This window comes from Nesoenas mayeri (assembly GCF_963082525.1).
Source record: "Nesoenas mayeri genome assembly, chromosome: 2".
Classification (NCBI taxonomy): domain Eukaryota; kingdom Metazoa; phylum Chordata; class Aves; order Columbiformes; family Columbidae; genus Nesoenas; species Nesoenas mayeri.
The window spans coordinates 162,817,521-162,836,165 of NC_137543.1; the positions used below are offsets into that span (position 1 = coordinate 162,817,521).

At 47.6% G+C, this 18,645-nt stretch overlaps 1 protein-coding gene across 1 annotated transcript in view; it reads left to right on the forward strand.

The window, feature by feature from the left end:
- Positions 1-5,302: 5,302 nt before the first annotated feature.
- The window catches only part of PTH1R (parathyroid hormone 1 receptor), a gene marked incomplete at both ends in the record, with an annotated part of 119,073 nt that continues 105,730 nt past the window's right edge, over positions 5,303-18,645 (forward strand). Inside the window, one exon of the mRNA XM_080338996.1 lies at positions 5,303-5,377. Within this exon, the coding sequence (XP_080195122.1) occupies positions 5,303-5,377 (75 nt within the window). The remainder of the gene's footprint in view (positions 5,378-18,645) is intronic.

Below are 18,645 nucleotides of genomic sequence, written 5' to 3' on the forward strand. Positions count from 1 at the left end.
GACATGAAAGCCACTGTCTCCCTGCAAGGAAACTTTAAATGAACTTTTGGGCTGAAGGTTCAGAACTTGATCTTTCTTTCCCACAAGGCAGAACTTCAGGTAAGACCATCCAAGAACCACGGCTAAACGGAGGCATCAAGATCTAAACTGTGGAGAGGCTCATGATTTGCCCTCAGGACCCTCATCTGTATTTTCATTTTGCTTTGACAGAGCTTTTCACCTTGGATTTTGTCCATAAGACCCAGAATAGATGTTTCCCTCAAGAGCCAACGAAGAAGACATCACACACTGCTTTCACAGTCATTTCAGCCAAGAATTTTGGCTTCAGCCCTGAGCAAATGCTGTCAGACCTGAAGCATCAGCCCTTCTTTTTTACTCCTCTGCTCACGTTAAAAGAAAGCAGTGACATCAAAACTCTCTTCTTTGCAACACATGTAAAACGCACAAAGAATACGGCCAGAAAACCATGATGGTCATTTGGCCCAATGCACAAACTTGATGTAGCCAAAGGTCCTTCTTGTATATTTTGGCTTTGACTTTGAAAAAAACAAAAGGAATAGCCAAGTGGAAACAGGTCAGGAAAGGCCATCTGACCCTCCGCAACATTTGGTCATTGAACTGGCTTCTTACACAACATCGGATTTTTGCAACGTGGCTGCCAGCACCGTCCATGTCAAACCTTTCCCTCCCCAATCAATGACTTTGGCTGACGTAAATTGCAATATTTTACTGAAGCTGAGTGACCCAGAAGAGAAAGGACAGGAGGCTTTTTATCCAGGATGAGATTTCAGCTCCTGCAGAAGGGAAGTGTTCACCTATCAGGGAAGAAAACAGTCCAGGGAGAGAAGTTTAATATAGAACTGGTTCACAATAGCAATAATTTCTGGACAAAACTTTAGCCTGTTTAAGTTTGGTTTTGGATGCTGTTTTACCTCAGTAGAAGGACTGAAACATTTGGGGAGTTTTTTTGTAAGATGCTGGAGAAATGCATTTCAAGCTGTGCTATCCCCAAGCGTGTCCTTAAAATAGCAACATTACAAAGGTTTCTTTTAGTGCTGCACTCCTTGGTTCATTAGATATACGTTCATGGATACAATCTGAAAGAAAAACAAAACAAAAGTTAGATGTCCAAATTACCTTTGCCTTGATAGGAAGATAAGCCTGGGACAGATCTGCTGAGAAGAACGGAGTCCTCCAGCGGGAAGTCTTCCAAGCAGGGACCTCACACACTCACATGCATCATCCCAAACAAAAGCAGGCATCTGGACATGCAGAATAATTCATCTCACTCTCAAAAGTCTGTAGAGAGATAGAGGATCCTCTTGTAACCATGGCAGAGAGTGTACACAATGTTTGGGGATAACAGGAGATGAAAGAAGCATTTCCCTGTAGCAGCTGCTCAAAAATAAACAGTGGAGCTGTTTATGGTCTGACCTTGCATAAATCACAGTTTTTTGAGGATGGTAAGGCCTAACACTGCAAGGTCTTACCCTCTGCACTCCACAAGCCAAGACAGGGACCCTTTTTATGTGAGGAAAGAACCAAACAGGTTGTTTTGGAGTCATGTGAATGTTAAAGATGCCCACGTGTCCACCTCTGGCACTGGGAGTCCCTGGACACGATTTGCTGTGACTTAATGGGGCATCTGTATCAACCACTCACACAGTCCTGCTCTTCAGCTCTGTCCTCCAGTCCTGCCTTGGATAGAAGAGAAGGTGACGAGATGATCAGGGTGGCATCCAAGGGGACATCTCCTGTAGACCTCAGCTCATCAGCAGCAGTGGCAAAAAACTACATGAGTGATGCTGAGCTGTGAATTGAACCTTTGATTGATTCTTCTGGCTGTGTTTGAGAGAGGGATGGGGCTTGTGGGGCAACACCTTGTCCATCCTCTCTTATGCCTTGCATTGAGTGGTTTGGGAGGAAGGTTACAGATACCACTTGAGGAAACTCACCTTTAGACTTGGCTTCAGGGTGTTTGATGCACATTCCTCAAAAGAAATAGCTCTAGCCCTTGCATTTCCCATCCTCCCAGAAGGGAACAGGCAGGGAGAAATGAATCATGCCGTGACTGCTATACCGGGCAGGGGGGCTGACTTTGGGTCTAGGGAGTCCTGAGGTGCGAGGTTATTATGTTTGTGAGAAAAGGGGACCCAGGAAAACATCCCTCGTAGTCTTGGTGGCCATGAGAGTGAGACATGGCCAGAGTCAGATTTCCCCGCTGTACTTGTTGGGAAAGCTTTAAATTGAGAATGGAGGGAAGGAACAATTTCCTTCTTGTGCAGTTTCAGCAGTTCAATAGTATCTGCCTTTAATCATTAAATGATTCAGGGGAGAAATATCAGCCCAGAGACATCCCCAGTCGAGTCCTGCACCCTGCAGATGGAGGACTGAATACAGACAGGGGACCAAAGCCTGGATGTGTCCATCCCCTAAACCATGTCAGATCCTGGTTTACTTACACCACCTCCTCCTCCTGGTAGTAGCAGGAGGTGGGGGCATTTTAATATATGAGGCTTTCCCCTGCTTCTCCCCTCTCTCTTAGGAAAAAATAAAAGGCAAAGGAGTTGCAATGGGGCCCCTGAAACTTTGCAGTGGATTTTTTTTTTCCTTCTCCTTCTCAGAATGACTATAGAGCCCTGAGTACATATTTGCTCAGTCTGTCCCCTACACTTAAACACACACAGATGCTGGGATCCCCTGGGGACAGGGGTTTGCCCACCCCAGACTTCCCCCACAATGGAGGGCAGTGGGCAGAAGCAAACCAGAAACAAACCCCAGCAGAGGTGGAAATACCTGCCCAGGGATTCCACAAGGAACCCCCTCTCTAATCACCCAAACGCACACATTTCTTGAGCCTCTCACCCCAACAAATATCTTTTTAATCCCCGCTGCAAGAGCTATTAAAAAACAAAACAGATTTGGGATTAGCTTGAAGGTGGGGGGAATGGAGTCGGGCGGTTTTGGCCTTACTGATTTTAAACCCCCCACTCTCAGCATCCCCTTCCCCATTTCCCCCCCACCTCTTTATTTCACCCCCCAATTGGAGGCGTGTGTGAGCCGGAGGAGGGAGGGAAGGGGGTGGGACAGGGGTGGGGACAGGGGGGTGGGATGGGATGGGAGGGATGCAGGACTGACCCCGCGTTTCCCAGCCCATCACAGGCTGGATACGACCAACCAATGGGGTCCTGGCTTTGGGGGGGTGGTGTTTTTATACCTGTCTCATTCCCCCCATAGCTGGGTAGATCCGCTCAGGCTGGCAGGGAAAGGCAGAGATTTGCAAGGAGGAGGAGGAGGAGGAGGAAAGATTGCATCAAGAGCAGAACTCTGTTTCCCCCCCTCTCTCTCTCTCTCTTACAGGAAGCCCTACTCTACCTTAGCCTTGGAAAGAGCCCCTTTTCATAAAATTAGCTGAAGGCACCTATTCACAGCCATGGGGCTGTGAAAAAAAAAAACAAGCAACAAACCGACTGTAGAGTTTTGGCCTTTAATTTTTTTTCCTCTCTTCTTTTATTTTTTTTTTTTTAATTTCTCTGCAAAAAAAAAAAAAATAAACCAGAAATGCACAACACAGCTCCACTCGGCGAAAACTTGATGTTTTTACCGTCTGCTCTCTGATAGATCTAGAGAGGGGGTTGGCTTCTTTTTCTTTGCTTTTCCCGTTTAGCTCCTTCTAAATATCCGCTGCTTCTGCAAGCAAAGGAAAATAAGGAAGACTTGACTTCCAAAGTTCCCCCAATGAGTCAGCGCCGAGCCGGGTGTCTGCCTGCGTGTGTTCGCCCGCCTGTTGCATCCTTGTCATGATTTTTAGCCCCCTCCCCTCCTCAATTCTCCTCCCACGTCTTAAAAGTGATAAGGGGATGGCTGATGGAGCCTGGTTTTGGCTCTAAAAACCCCCAGCAGCTCGTAGTTTTATGAATGAAACCGCCTGGTTGAGCTGGGAGTAACATCCTCGCCCTCAAACTCCGAGAAACTGGTGAAATGCAGGAGGGGAAGGGGGGGACGCGATGGGGTCGATGGGCTCCGGGTGGCGATGGGGGCAGCGGGGACCCCTGTGGGGGGGGGCTCAGCAGTATCGGGGTCCCCCCTCCCCATCCCCGGCCGGTCCTCAACCAGCTCCGGGGCGGGGGGAGGCTGCAAAACCCCGGCTTCAGGAGGCTCCTCCTGGCCACGGGACGGCAGATTCTGCGCCCATGCGGGTGCGAGGGTGGAAAAGTAAATAGAATATAAAAAAATATAAAATAAAAATCAAACCCAAACCTCGAAAATTTCGCGGAGTAAGTGAAAAAAAAATCAGTTTTGCCGCGGGAAAAGAAAAAAAAAAAGGCTAAAATAAGCTACTTAAAGGGGGTGGGGGGAGTGATCTCTCAGCCCCACGCTTTCACGCCGAACTCAATCGGCTTTTTGAAACTGCAGATCCTTTGAGACACAGAGGGAGAGAGCAGCAAAAAAATCCCTGTTTGTAACCTAAACGCGCTGCAACCTGGAAGGCTGGCAGAATAAACCTATTGTGGAGCTGAAACGTGCCGGGATATACAAGCGAAAAACCCCCAGAGTACCGCTGTTTGTGAAAAGGTAATTGCTAAGTGAAAATATTTCCAAGTTTTCGCTTTTTTTTTTTTGTTACTTTCGACTTTGCGATTTGTTTGCATGCAGAAAAGAGGAAAAAAAAAAAAAGTGATTTTTTTAATTTATTTTTTTCCTCCCCAAACCTTTCTGAAACCCAAAAGATAAAATTACGGGATCTAAAAATAAAGCAGTGGTTAAAAGCCTCCCCCACCCTCTCCAATATCCCACCCCTTCCACCCCTCTCACGCCTTCTCCCTCCCTCCCTCCTCTTCTCTCTCTCTCTCTGTGTGTTTGCGTTTGACAAAGAAATTATTTGAACTTCCCACTGCCTCATAAAAAAGGAAACAGAAGAGCAGTTTTGACATATGGATGTGATTTTTTCTGCTCCGAGACAGATGCACGCGGAAAACAAACAGCACCAGGGGCTGCGGCTCTGAAGGGAGCGAAGTTGCTCCCGCTTCACATGGGCTCCTCGGCTGCATTTCGGGAGCTGCCCAGATCTCCAGCCATGAGAAAACGAAGCAAAAGACCGGGGTTTCTCGTCACGTGCCTTTCTGGCTAAAAAACTGTGTAAACAAACAAACAATCAAACATAAATTCTGGAAAAGGTGGGGGGTGGGGGGGGGACGGGAGGGGAAGAAGGAGAAATCATCTGCTAAAGCGGAGCGTTTGGAGACCTCTCGTCCTCCGACTTCCCTGAGCGAGCTTGGATGTTGGAAGAAGCCTCTTGGATATGGGATCATATCTGGTTTATCACAGCCTGGGTTTGATCCTCTGCTGCTCCGTCTTGAGTTCAGTCTACGCTCTGGTGAGTCCCTCGAATCTTTTCCCTTCTCGTTCTTGAACGCTCCGCGCGGTTGTTTCCTTGATGAGTAATTCGCTGTATCAAGGGTTTATTTAGAAGGCTGAACACTGAGGTTTTGGGGTTTTTTTTCAGCCCAGTGGCTTATTTTGCTGGCAGATAGTGTGTGCAGTTGGTCTTAAGAGTTGCTGCACCAGATGAAATTAAAATGTCTGTGCTTCCCGAAGAGTTTGAATCACTTTTAAACCCCTCCGGACAGGAACGCGTGCAGTTTGACAGGGCTCTGGGGAAAGCATTTAGAGGATAATTTCAAAGACACCTATGAGTAAAGGGCAAATTTTCTTTTTCTTATATATGTATTTTTTTTAATGCACTTCCCTCCCCAAGATGACAATTTTAATCTTCTAAATCTGCAAATCTGCTTAATCTCAGCATAACAGTGCCTTCCTCTTTGGGATTAAATTTAGAGAGGACCTTAGAGCGCAGGGCTTGTGGACAGTTTACACTCAGGAGTATGAAAGTAGTATTAACGCTTTGCTACTTGGCCTGTTTTCACCTGTTCCTGCACACATGGAGAGAAAATATCTTTCCAGAGGCAGCAAAAAGGGCTAAAGTCTGTCAAAACTTCCTTGATGGTGGTGATGGGGAATGGGCTAAAATCTACAGACCCCCCTCTGCAGCCCCAAATGGTCTCCAAAGCCCATCTGCTGAATGGATGGGACATGTCATCCAGAATCGGCCACCAGATATTAACCCATGGATGGACACGCTGCTCGGACATGTGCTTTCCTTGCTTTCTCCATCCTTGGAATTGCCACCATTGCTGCTGTTTCTTGGTGCCTTCTGGCATAGGAAGGGACACGATCACCACATAAAGTGGTGTCTCCATCCCCGCAAGGGATGGAGATGCACCCAGTTCCTCCTTGACCCTCCAGGAACCACCACTCTGTCCCCTGGGCTTGGTAGGAGCTTCTTGAGACCTTGTGCAGGGTCGGTAGGGGGGTATTTCCCTCACACACATCCAGCATCACGCCGGGGGAAACATATCAATGAATGAGAAGAAATAGCCCCTCAGAAAATAATCATTGTTGCAGCCCATCCTCGTCTTGGTCTCACTCTAAGCTCAAATCTTTCAAAACTCGAAGAAAATCAGGGAAGCTGAGGGGGACCGCTTGTAGTTTTGTCAAGGTGTTAGTGTCGGTTGAGGTTTCTCTGCTGTTGTGGGGTTGGATTAGCTTCTCCATGACCACTTCTGACTTTGGGGCTATATCACGACGGGGTAGGTCTGTAGCACCTGCTACCCCCCCCACCTCCACAGCCCTTTGGCCGCTGAAGCCAGCACCAAAATTCCTCCTGGCTATAGTGTCCCTGATGGCACCCGCAAACGTCAGGTTCGTGAAACACCCAGACTGGAGCTCAGCAAACTTAAGGATCCAGAAAAGACAGGCAAGGGCTGCTGAGCGCATCTCCAGTCCCGTTCCCAGTTCACTCCCCTTTCCCAGTACATCCCAGTACCTCCAGAAAGCGCAGACGACCAGCCAAGTGAATCAAGGATCAGCCGTCTCATGTTCTCGTTGGGTACTTTGGTTTTAGTTTTTGATAGTCCCATTACAGCAGACACTTTCAGATCACAAGATCTGTGATTTGCTGCGATGGCCGGAGCAGCCAAACGTGCCCCCGCACATCAGGGCGAGCTGGGTTTGGGTGTAAATCAGGAACAGCTTTGCCAGAATCACAAAGAGGCAAAAAAACCCCAGGAAATTTGCTGTGAAGCGCTAGGTGAGGAATATACAAGATTGTTTGTTGCATTTCCAAAAGCCTGATGCCCTCCTGTACTGATTCGGGGTCCTGCTGCTAGAAACCCCATTCGGTTTAATTAGGCCCAGGCTGAAGTTCATGTTTCAGATACTTTTCTGGCTTTTCAAAGCCACTATTGACAGCTGAAGGAGTTGCCAGAAGGTTTGAAAAGTCATCCTAACAATTCAGAGACTGCAGAGATGATGTGTGTCCCTTCTGGCATCCACTTAGGCAGAATAAGAAGGTCAGCCCCATATAAACCCTTTATACAGAGACTTGGGAAGCAGGGAATAACTTGCAGGGGTTTTTTGCTGTTGTTTCTTTCCCAAACTAACTCAATTTTTATATGAACTTAAAAACACCATATGGTATTGACTGCATGTTTCAGCACAGTGATGTCTTAGTTCCAACACTATAAGAAGGGTCATATGTATATTTGTTATTTGGCTAGCAGGTCTGTGTGTGGTTTATGTGCTGCTGCCAATAAAAGTCACCAAGTGCCTCTGTCCTAGAAGCAACAAAAATCAATGAGGGCGGCTGTAGAAGGATGAGGATGCAAGGGCTTAATTTAGAGACGCACTCTGCGGTGGCTTTGCCTAAGCTAAAAGTGGTACCCGACCTTTCAGTCTTCCAGCAGACCAAAGCAAAGCTCTGTTGTGGCACTGGAGTCAGAAGGATTCCTGCAGCCCGCTCAGAGCTTCAGGGCACAGTTTATCTGTCTGAGGCTGGAGTACTTAGATCTTGAGAGCCGTGGCTCTAATCGTTGGGCTCTTTGCAGCTCCATCACTTTGCGTCTGAGAGCTGGTGATGCTGAGATCGGGCAGAGCATGACGCATCCTAAATCTGAAGCTGTCACTCCTGTTATTCCTTGTGTCAGCCAGCAAAGGTGATAGTAAAGATTTTTTGAAGCAAGAGTGCTGAAATAAGCCTGGGAAATGGTGTCTTTGATAGTCTGTGTTATCGTGGGGCAGCTGAATCCCTTCTCCACAGCACACGGGCTGAATTAAATGTAAACCAGGGTGGGAAATTCAGCACAAGGAAAAAAGCTGTGGGAGCAAGTTCTCTCAGAGTTAAAAGTGTCTGTGCAGAAAATGTGGATTTCCAAGAGCCCGTGGCCATGCAAAATCCACAGTGAGATCAGCATCCCATGCCCTGTCCTGAGCTTCTGAGGGGCAGCTGAGAGGGACAGGCTTTGATGTAGGATAAATTGTTGGGTGAAGCTCTGCTCTCCTCCAACTCCCTGGCAATTCAGAGGGGTCCTACCCCAGCATTTTCCTGAGAATATCATGATTAACACCTGCCTAAACAGTGAGGGGAATCTGGCTTGCTGATTAAGTGCTCTGTGCCTGAAATCTGGCATGGTGAAGGGGAAATTTGGGTTAATTCTGCTATTTGGTCTAAAGGCTAGACGAGTAAGACTGACCCAAGTCAGATAGCCCTGCAAACATGGACTTGAAAAGAAAATACATGTGAAAGGAGCCTCAAAAGTAGGGCCCGACATTGGCAAAGAACAGGTATTTAAGATATAGGTGCAGAAAAACCTCCCTGTGTCCCACCTTCCATCAGAAAGCTCCATGGTTTGCTCTCATGGTTTTTACTCAGTTTCCTTCTCTTGTCTCAACCTGGAAGCCCCCAATCCAATTGTCACTGAAGGAGATATTATTATTATTATTATTAGTTATTAATAATAATAATAATAATAATGAAAATAAAACCATCAGCCTTCTGCAGGGCTTTGGATCTCAATAGCTCCATTTTGGGAAAGGGGCATCAGCCTGAGGTGGTTGCAATCAGCTGAGCTCAACGTGATGCGGGGAAGCAGATACGTGCGAGGTATGAAACGGGTAGCAAAGGGGACCCCCACTTTAAATTACTGAGAGAGTATTGCCTTTTGGCAGTGCTTGATGCCTTCCAGAAGGTGCTGCACGTTCGGGGGGTGCATTTTGGGAGCAGAACGGTCTCGACCCCTCCGTGTTTGCTGCAGCCTGTGATTCCCCAGCCCTGGCCCCACTCAGGTCGCTCAGGAAATGCTGGAGTTTCCCTTTGAATTTGCAGAGAAACTGCAGCAATCCCCTAGAAGTTCAAGGGGTGTCAGGAGGGGATTTGGAGACTTTTCTTGCAAGTACACCCCAAAACAGGGACAAGATCAACCAGGTCCCCTGTAGAAGGGTTGTAGCCCTTATTTCCAAGGGATCTGCATCCTCACCAGCATTGGTGTTAATCTCCAATAGGAGGGTTCGATACACATCAGAAAAACTCTCTTCTTCACACCAAAGCAATTCTTGGGTCACCAACCAGCCAAGATCCCAGTGCTCAGGCAGCAAAGCGGCTGAATTAAGGAGATGGTGATTGGTGTGTTGCTCTCTGACTTGTCTGTTGTTCCTTTGATCAGACCCACATCTTCAGGGATCTGGAAAAGGGAAGGATTTGAAGTTAATAATTTATAGCTGGAAGGGAAAGATAATCCTATTCTGCCTCAGAATATGGCCCATAATGAAAAGAATAATAATAATAAAATATAGAGATCCTTCAAATCCCGACTAGCTGTCTAAGTTCATTAAATAAAGACAGGCTCCAAGTGCAGGGAAACAAGGTCTAAAATGTTCTTTTCTCCACACGCTTGGGAATGTGCCTATCCCTGCCCTGTGTATTTATGAAAGATATGATTTTTGTTATTGTACTTTGGGATTAGTGGATATCCCTGGACTATAAAACACTCAACCACAAAACATAAAGCAAACAAGCCTCCGCATCAGGGTAGCGCATGGGCTATGATTTCATCCCAGCTGCCCGGTGCTAAGTCTGACCTGAGCAAGCTCGGTTTAGTGTGAGCTCCTTGCATCGGGAAGAGGAAAAGCAACAGGGCAACTGTGAGCACAGAGGGGGTCAAGGCTGGAGGAAATGAAATCCGAGGTGCATCTTTTAGGTCCAGGCAGTTGTTGTTTGGCTTCTGGCCTCCTAGAAATAGCCCCAGAGTGGTGCTTTGAGATCAGTGGGATTATTTCGGCTAGGGCGTTGTGTCTGCAGTCCTTGCGAGGGGTTTCCTCAGCCCAGACAGCTCGAGCAGAGACAGCTGCTGCTCCTGCCACCGCCACCCTGAGCCCCCGTGTCCCTTTGAAAAATGATGCTGAGAGGCTGAGAGTCATCCCAAAGCTGTGTGTCTCCTATCGTCTCTTTTCCTGGGATGGGTGTCCTGATAAGGGACTCTGCAAGGGTATAAAGATGCTGGCTGGAGGATTTCTGTCTGCTTGGGAACGCACTGCTCAGCCCCTCGGTCAAATTCTGCTAAAATCATTCCCCAGGTTGCCAAGTTATTTGGGGCACAGACACTGCACTCATCACACTGCAACCCCTAAATCGCAACTGTTGTCAGGCAACCTCCAACCAACAGTGTGGGGTGAGGTGGTAAAGCACCCGGCACTGAGATACAGGGCAGGGAAAATCCTTCTTCTTGGGGTCAGTGGCTCCAGCTAAACTCTGCAGTCATTGAATCTTTGTGCCTAAAGAGCAGGAGGAGGGAATAGCAGAGCCAGACTACAGCTGCCTCCGACTTAAACCCCTCCTGGGAACTGGTCCTTTGTTGCTGCCAAGCAGCTCCATCCTCATCCTGCACCACTGGGAGAGGGAGATGAAGTCTGACGCATATTTAGGTTCCCACTAGACTGTGCATTTTTCCAGCCCCATGGCTGTCACTGGGATCGTCTCAGCCTTTTGAGCTCTAATGCCTCCGAAACCCCTCACCCTCTCACGCTGTCCAGATCAAAGGAAGAAGCCAGCAGGGATCCCCCACCCTTTTGGATGGGCTGTTTCTCTCCAAAAGGGCAAGTGTAGAGGGGTTTCTCTGCTTAGCTCCTCCTGTAAGTGAAGTTTTAGCATCTCTTAATTACTAACCTTCACAAAAACGACAGAAAAATGTGTTCCTTAGGGCAAGCCCTGACCGAAAGGAAGAACTCAACAGGAGCAGCCTGTGTTAAAGATTAGACCATATCAAAGATATTTTGGCCTGACATGGAGAATTTGCTTTCTCCCTCTGCACCCACTTGGCTGCTACAATATTTAGATATTTTAACCCATAACATCTCGAACTTCAGCCAGCCTTGCAAGAGCTGGTGTACTAAAGATGATTTCTGTGTTGCACCTTTCATGGCAATAAGCAAACTACACTTGGGGCTGAAATTCAACCAGCAGAATATCTGCTGGGTCAGACCTTGAGTTTTCCCATCTTGTGTCATGGGAATAAAACACCTAAACTTGTGCTTGAGGTACCTGCCTTGGCATTAATCCCTTTATTTCCACTGAGGCCAGGTTGACTCTTGTCAGTGAGTAGAAGGGTTCTGTAGTTTAGGAGCCTCAGCTTGGATTGACTTCCAGAAACCTGATTTTCAAGAAAGGAAAATTTTGAACTGTAGGCTCCCTCTTATCAGGTTGTACTTTGATCTTCCTGTAACACAAATCCCTCTGACTCCATTCAGGTGATGGTTCAGTTGTTGAAATCTTCTGCGAGGCTGCCCTGTCTTTCTGTCCACGTGTTTTTCCCTTTACTCAGCGAAGTATAAAGTGGATTTTTCTGCCCCTTTTCCTTTTCACCCCTCCAGCATCCCTGGTTCAAGGAATTTCAGCAGCGTCTGCTCCCATCTACCTCCTTCCCTCCTGACTATGTGCACTCCACCATGAGCTGATTCAGCTCACTGATCTGGCACAAAACTAACCCAACATGGAAAAAAAAAAAAAGAAAATAAATGCAGGAGAAGGCTTGTATCTGGGTCAGTGAATAGCATCTGCACAGCAAAGGCTTGGATGAGCCTCCCAAGATGTGCTAGGGAGAGACTGGGTCACAGAGCAGGGGACAAGAAGGGATGAGCAGCCAGCAATGTGCGCAGGTTTGTCCTGACACCATGGTTGTACAGTCACACAGAATCACACCGAGTGGTTGGGGTTGAAGGGATCTCTGGAGATCCCCCAGTCCAATCCACCTGCTAAAGCAGGTTCACCAGAGCAGATCACACAGGATCATGTCCAGGCAGGTTTGAATGTCTCAGAGAAGGAGACTTCACAACCTCTCTGGGCAGCCTGGTCCAGGTTCTGGCATCTCAAAGGAAAGAAGTTTCTCCTCATGTTCAGATGGACCCTCCTGTGTTTCAGTTTGTGCCCATTGTCCCTCACTCTGTCATTGGGCACCACGGAGCAGAGTCTGGCCCATCCTTTTGACACCCACCCTGAGACATTTATAAGGCTCAAAGTGAACTCAGAATAGGCTCAGTCCTACCTCTGAATCTCCAGGTCCATCAGCCACACCATCTGATGATGGTTAGCACATCGCAATAGGCCCTGCTGAAAAGGTAAATGGCCAAGCCAAACCATTCTTCCTCTGTCCAAGTTGAGGAAGGTGTTGAGCCAGGCAGAACTAGACAACACAGCCATTCTATCCTCAGTCACCTCTCTAACCCTATCAAAGTGCAGAACAAATGAACATTCTGGAGTCCAAAGGTATCTGTTGCCTTTGAGTCTTCTCACCCTAACGACCCCAAGTTTCAGCTGTCTGTCAGATAAGGGCAGCTCATCAAAAGGAGACTTGGCCTCTTGAAAAGGACCTCCTCCTAAATCAGTGTCTGGAGATAGGAGTTGCTGTCTCAGCACACAAAGCAGGTTGGTTATCTCATTTTTCACATGGCTGCCCTGTTGCTCATCAGGGTTCCTCGCTGTTATCTTTACTTCAATCTCCCTTCTTCTCTCTCCAAGCATTTCAGTGTATTTATCTGCTTAGTGTTGCCACATTGAAAGCAAGAAGCAGCCTCAATTGCATCTGTAAAGGCAGGTTTGAAAGTCACTAGGTGTCCTTAGAAAACCTTTTCTTCACTGAACTTTGGCTTGGGACCTAAATGTTTATTTTTTATTTTTTCTGTATGTTTTAACAGAAAAGTGAGTGATGTGCAAAACCGAGCTCATGCTTGCTGCTGGTTTGGGGATGAGGAACTTTGTAAGGAGCAGCAGATGGCAGGGAACTACCACCTTAGGCACATGGCAGAGCACAAATGACAGACTAACTGAGACTCCCTAGGGCTTTGGGGGATTCTGCTGCTGTTTAGGTCTACTAGCCAGTCATTTCATCTTCATCTTATTGCCTTGATTTATTCACTTGGTTTATATGCCTTGACCATTCAAGGGACTGCAGCATCTCAGGAGAGCCCTGGGCCCATCTCGTACACTAATCAATGGAATGGTGCAGGTAGCAGACACGGAGTGGGACATTTCTTAGCTTGGGAGGGAAAGGAGGGTTTGCGAAGCTGGAAGCACCCTGGTCCTGCTTTACTCAGGAAGGCTGGGACTGCTGGACCCCAGAGCTTCATTTAAACATGATTTTGTTCCCACTTTCCTGCACCGTGCTTTTCCCATGCCCTGTCACCCCATCCTGTGTCATTTCTGTCACTGTCTTTGGCCTTTCATAAGGCCAGGGAGAAAGAAAACCACATTTTTTGACCAAACTGGAATGTATAGGTAGTCCACTGCCTGTAGGTACATGGAAGGACAAGAGGAAATGGCCTCAAGTTGCACCAGCAAGGTTTAAATTAGATATTAGGAACAATTTATTTCCAGAAAGAGCTGTCGGGCATTGGAACAGGCTACTCAGGGCAGTGGTGGAGTCACCATCCCTGGACATGTTTAAATGAGGTACAGATGAGGTTCTCAGGGACGTGGTTTAGTGCTGGAGTTACATTATGGTGGGACTCGATGATCTTGAAGGTCTCTTCCAACCTAAATGATGCTATGATCTCCTCCAGGAGCGAATAGCCAGAAGCCTCTTTTGTTTTGCAAAGATACAAATCAAATTCCAAAATTCAGTGAAACCACTGGATTGATTTCCATGAACTTCACATGCTATTTCCATCTATCCCATTTTTATTTCCTAAACCCATGCCTCTCCTCAATGTTACCTTGATTTTCCTCTCAACTCCTACATCCCAAACCACTTCTCCTTTCAGACATGGAGCAACCAGAACTAAAGTAGCTTTGAGACACCAGCTGTGGCGAGTGATTGCAAGGAAATGACCTCTTTCTCCTGGCTGTACTTGAAGAGTAAGATCAATAAAGCAACATTTAGTAACATATCTATTTAATGGTTAGCAATTTCACTCAGCTCAATAAAAATAGAGAAAAAAATAAAGTGAGGGGAAGCTGGCAAGAGATGGAACTTCAAAGAGATGACCAACATATAGAGCTTCAAAAGCTAGAATTGCTGGATTGTCAAGAGCCATAAGGTTATAAACTTTTTAACCTCTCAGAGTTGATATCCCTGAAGGTTCCTCTGAGCTTGTGTTTTCTTCTAGTGCCTTTGAGGTTACATACACTGAATTTCTTGCCCTAAAATGGCCTCTTCAGTAAGGAGACGAGACCAGGAGTTGAGATTTAGCTCTGCCTTGGACCTTCTGTGTTCTTTCATGCATTTCTTGTTCTGCATGTGCAGCAATGGAACAGTGAACTTGTGCGGAGTGAAGGTGGAGTCTGTGCATCTGGTAACACGATTTATTTTTATTGTTCTTCCCAGAAAAGGATAAAAGAGAGAGAGATTACGCTATAGGCACTGAGGTGGAAACTTTTCCCCAGTCTGAATAGCCATGGTTACTAAAACACACACCAGTAGGTGGCCAGAGGGTCTGATGCACTGCATATAACATAGCCGTGGCTTATTTTCATTTGTGCTAAGGTACCAGGACTGTTTACCTAGGTTACCCACTGCATGGGAACCACACAGAATAGCACTGATTTTCCATTAGATGCCAGCAATGGGTGCTCGTGCATCTCCAAGCTGCCCCATATCCTCCGGGGACTCGCTCAGCTGCAGAGCATCCCACCACACACCATCTGCGTTTGCATCTCATGGAACCTGGGTGGGCCTCAAGGTTTTGTTTCCTCAGCTGACAAAGACACGGGGTTTGGTGCAAAACTGTTATGTATGTGTGTATATACAAGTGAGCGTGCGGATATAACTGTATGGTTGTGACTCGTGCCGTAGCATTGTTAAGTAGTCTTGGAGCATCTCACCATATGATCCCACTGCAGAGTACCAGCTTCATTTCCAATTCGTTTCCCACTATGACTGATGTTTCTCCGTCAGCCTTTCACCACCACAATGAAGCGTGTTTGGGTTTTTTTGTCGTTTTCTTTATTTTTTGTTTGTTTCATTCCTGGGATCATATTTTCTCTGTGATTTGCCTTAACCTCATCATAGAAACCACAAAGCTCCAGAGGCCAGAGCCTTCTGCTGGCGTAAATCAGCGGTATTCCTGTGGAGCGCAGAAGGGCCAAGAGCATCTCATCTGATGTCAATCAGTGTCACTGCAGGAAAATAAAGAGAGAGCCGCAGGGTAAATTGGAGAAGCCCAACTGGCATATACTGGTCCTGGTCTCCTGGCCCTGGATTGCATCTGGACGGGGAGAAGATTTTGCAAATTGAGAGATCTGGGTTGGATGACAAACCTCCAGTTTCCTGATGTTTCTCCAAACCATGTTCGGCCATGCTTCAGTAGCTTCTTTTGTGGCTGGCTGCCTTGTGCAATGAATGCCTTCTTGAAAGCATTTAAGCATGAGCAATTTGGGGGGGAAGAGAAACGGGGGAGTGTTGCTCTTGTTTCTGGCTCTGGCGGCAGTGGGGAAGGTTGATAAGCATGTTGGCAGGCTGGATTTCTCAAACCACACGACAGGACTGAATTCATCTGTGGAACTGGGTCCACTCTTAAAGGATGCCAAATCGTGATGTCTGAATCTCTGAGATTTGAGCAAATTCAGCATCAGTGTTCAAAGTAGACTGTGCAATCAGTGATTGCCTTTGCTTTTCTGCTACTCAAATTTTTATACTGATTTTGCCCTTGCATCTCTTGGTGTCATTGACAATGTTGATGTGATCAAAAAATCGAACTTTCAGTGCTTTTTGCACATATTTTGTAGCACCGGAAGTGGGAAACCAGGCCATTCAAAATTACAGCTACTGTGTACTCCTAATTTACTCTGTCATCAGCAAAAGATGACTCAGGTGTGTGGAGGAGCAGGGGGATGGGAGCATGCTGGTGAAAATGGAACAGAGTCAGCCCTTGTTTTGCACCCAGGTAAGGATCCAGCCCTGGTTCTGTGCCAACAAGTCTGAACACAAGAAGGAGGATCTCTGTAGGAGTCAATGCAGGCATGTGCTCGAATGACCTGACTCAGCAGTTCCTGGGGCAATAAGGGCTCTGGCTTACCCAGATAAACAGAACGATGGCCAAGCCAAAGGGTGAACTGACTGACATGCCATGAACAGAGCAGGGTGGAGGAGACACCTGAGGTGGAGCAGGATCAGACAGCCCAGGTGGATCCCACTGTCCTTCTATTTACCATTTTTCTGGCTTCTGCTGACATGGAGGTGAATCACCCATCCCTCCTGTAGTTGCAAAGTAGCCACATTCACTGCACAACAGTTGTCAGTGTTTTTTCTGGGTAGTTGTAAGGGTGAGAGCCCATAAGGTCTGCACAGTAGACCTGAGCATGCAACACTTTTCCCAACCTGGTGCCTAATTCCCTTCTGTTATGCTGACAGTGCCAGACTTCATTATCAGCACTGTTAGTCCTCCAAAAAAAAAAACCCAATTATGCATTTTCTCACTGCTGTGGCAACAGCTTTTGCTTCTTTTCTGGATTTCTTTATTCACCACTTTGCCTCTTGGTAGCACCACTGTTCCTCACATTACTGCTGGCCCTAAGCTCTCAGCTTTCAAAACAGGCATCTAAAATGAAATGGAAGAATACTCCATTGGGAAGTACCTTCTTAGGCTTCAGAGTTAACACCCTGTAGAAAGTGGACCAGGCAAAGATTTGTAGTTCCTCTGAAAGCATCAAGTTGGGAAGCCCATGTTTCCCAGAAAGCCCACAGGGCAATGCAAAGTGGAACGAATTGGGAAGAAAAGGCTGTTTGACCTGTAAAATCCCAACATTTTGTGTTTCCTCTTCCATCCTTTTTGAACCAGTCAGGGATGCAGAAGCACTGAGAATCAGGGCTGCTCCTCCAGTTCAGGGAGAAGGATGGACAGGAGACCACAGGTGAGACTTTGGCACTGCTTGAAGAAGCTCCCAGAGGACAGGGCTCTGCCTTTACTAATAAGAAAAAATGGGCAGGCCAGGGTTGCGGTGCTGTCCTGCAGTCCTTCATGATGTTTTACTGCCAGCACGGTCCCTGGCATTGCTTTAGCCTGCACCACCCCAGACAATGCTTGGGCATGTTTCAGGTGTATTGTGGGCTGTAGGACATGGTTTGGATGAGGCCACACTGCTTTGGGAAAAAGTTATTGTAGACATATGGATGTGGGCATGGTCAACAGGGACAGAGAGCAGGACCCAGATGATTTATCTTCTCACATAAGATCAGCTGAGGCTTGTGGTCCCATGGGAAGGATCCAATACTGCAGCAGGTTCCAGCCCAAGGGTGCCTGGCTAGATCCGTGCTACAGTCACATCTGAGGCATCAACAGCCCCAAAACAGGGTTCTTTTGGGACTCCCACCACCCTCCACTGCCCAGTAGCCCTGGAGTGCAGGGATGCTTCTATCCCCACAGGAAAACGCGTGGATGCCTCATCGCAACATGCTCCATGGTTGATTTGGCTTCCTGAAATGGGTCACAGCCTCCACTTTTCGCTCCAGGGACCTTCTTCCTCCCTTCTTTCCATGTCCCACAAAGGCATGGACATCCACTACAGCTTTTTTCCCTGCCTTGCCTTCCCCCTTGACTCTGAGGCCATGGCTGCCCTCATCTCCAGGTGAGCAGCATGTCAAGCCCTCCCGTGTCTCCCCTCCATGCCCACAAAAAGGAGGAGACGAGGGGGATGCTGGAGCTGAGTGGCTGGAGCTGGGAGGACGTCACGGCCCAGAGCTGCCTGCACCGCACTGAAGGTTTAATGTGCCGTAATCACAGAGCTGGCCTTGTTGTAAAGGCACCCAGACCATGCACGGCTCCCGGCTGCTGCTGGCAGCTCCCACGGTCACTGCCGGTTGGTTTTTTTGGAACAGATCCCCCCTAACCCCCCCCAAGCAAAAGGAGAGGGGATCTGCAGCGAGGAGAGGGTGAGGAGTGGGGTGGTGTCCTGTATTGGCCACCGATGCTACCGACCCTATCGGTTTGTGAATTGGGACATTAATCAGCGTTACGGGGTCAGATACCTGTGGTTTGAGGTGTGCTGGCACGGCTCAGCATCGCCGGAGTCATAATACCACACACTGCTCATGAAAGAGCGGAGCTGCGACATTCCAGGAGGCATGGTGCTGGGAAGGATTGGGGATGGGCTCCGGAGGCGGCTGGTGATGGGGGCAGGAAGAGAAAGGAGAAGGGGAGAGGGCAAGAAAGAGAGAGAGAGAAAGAGAGACAAAAAGAGAAAGAGAGAAAGAAAGGGAAATAAACCCTCTGCGTGGTTTTCCTGGCTGCTCTGCCTGCAAGAGGAAAGGGCTGTCTGCTTTA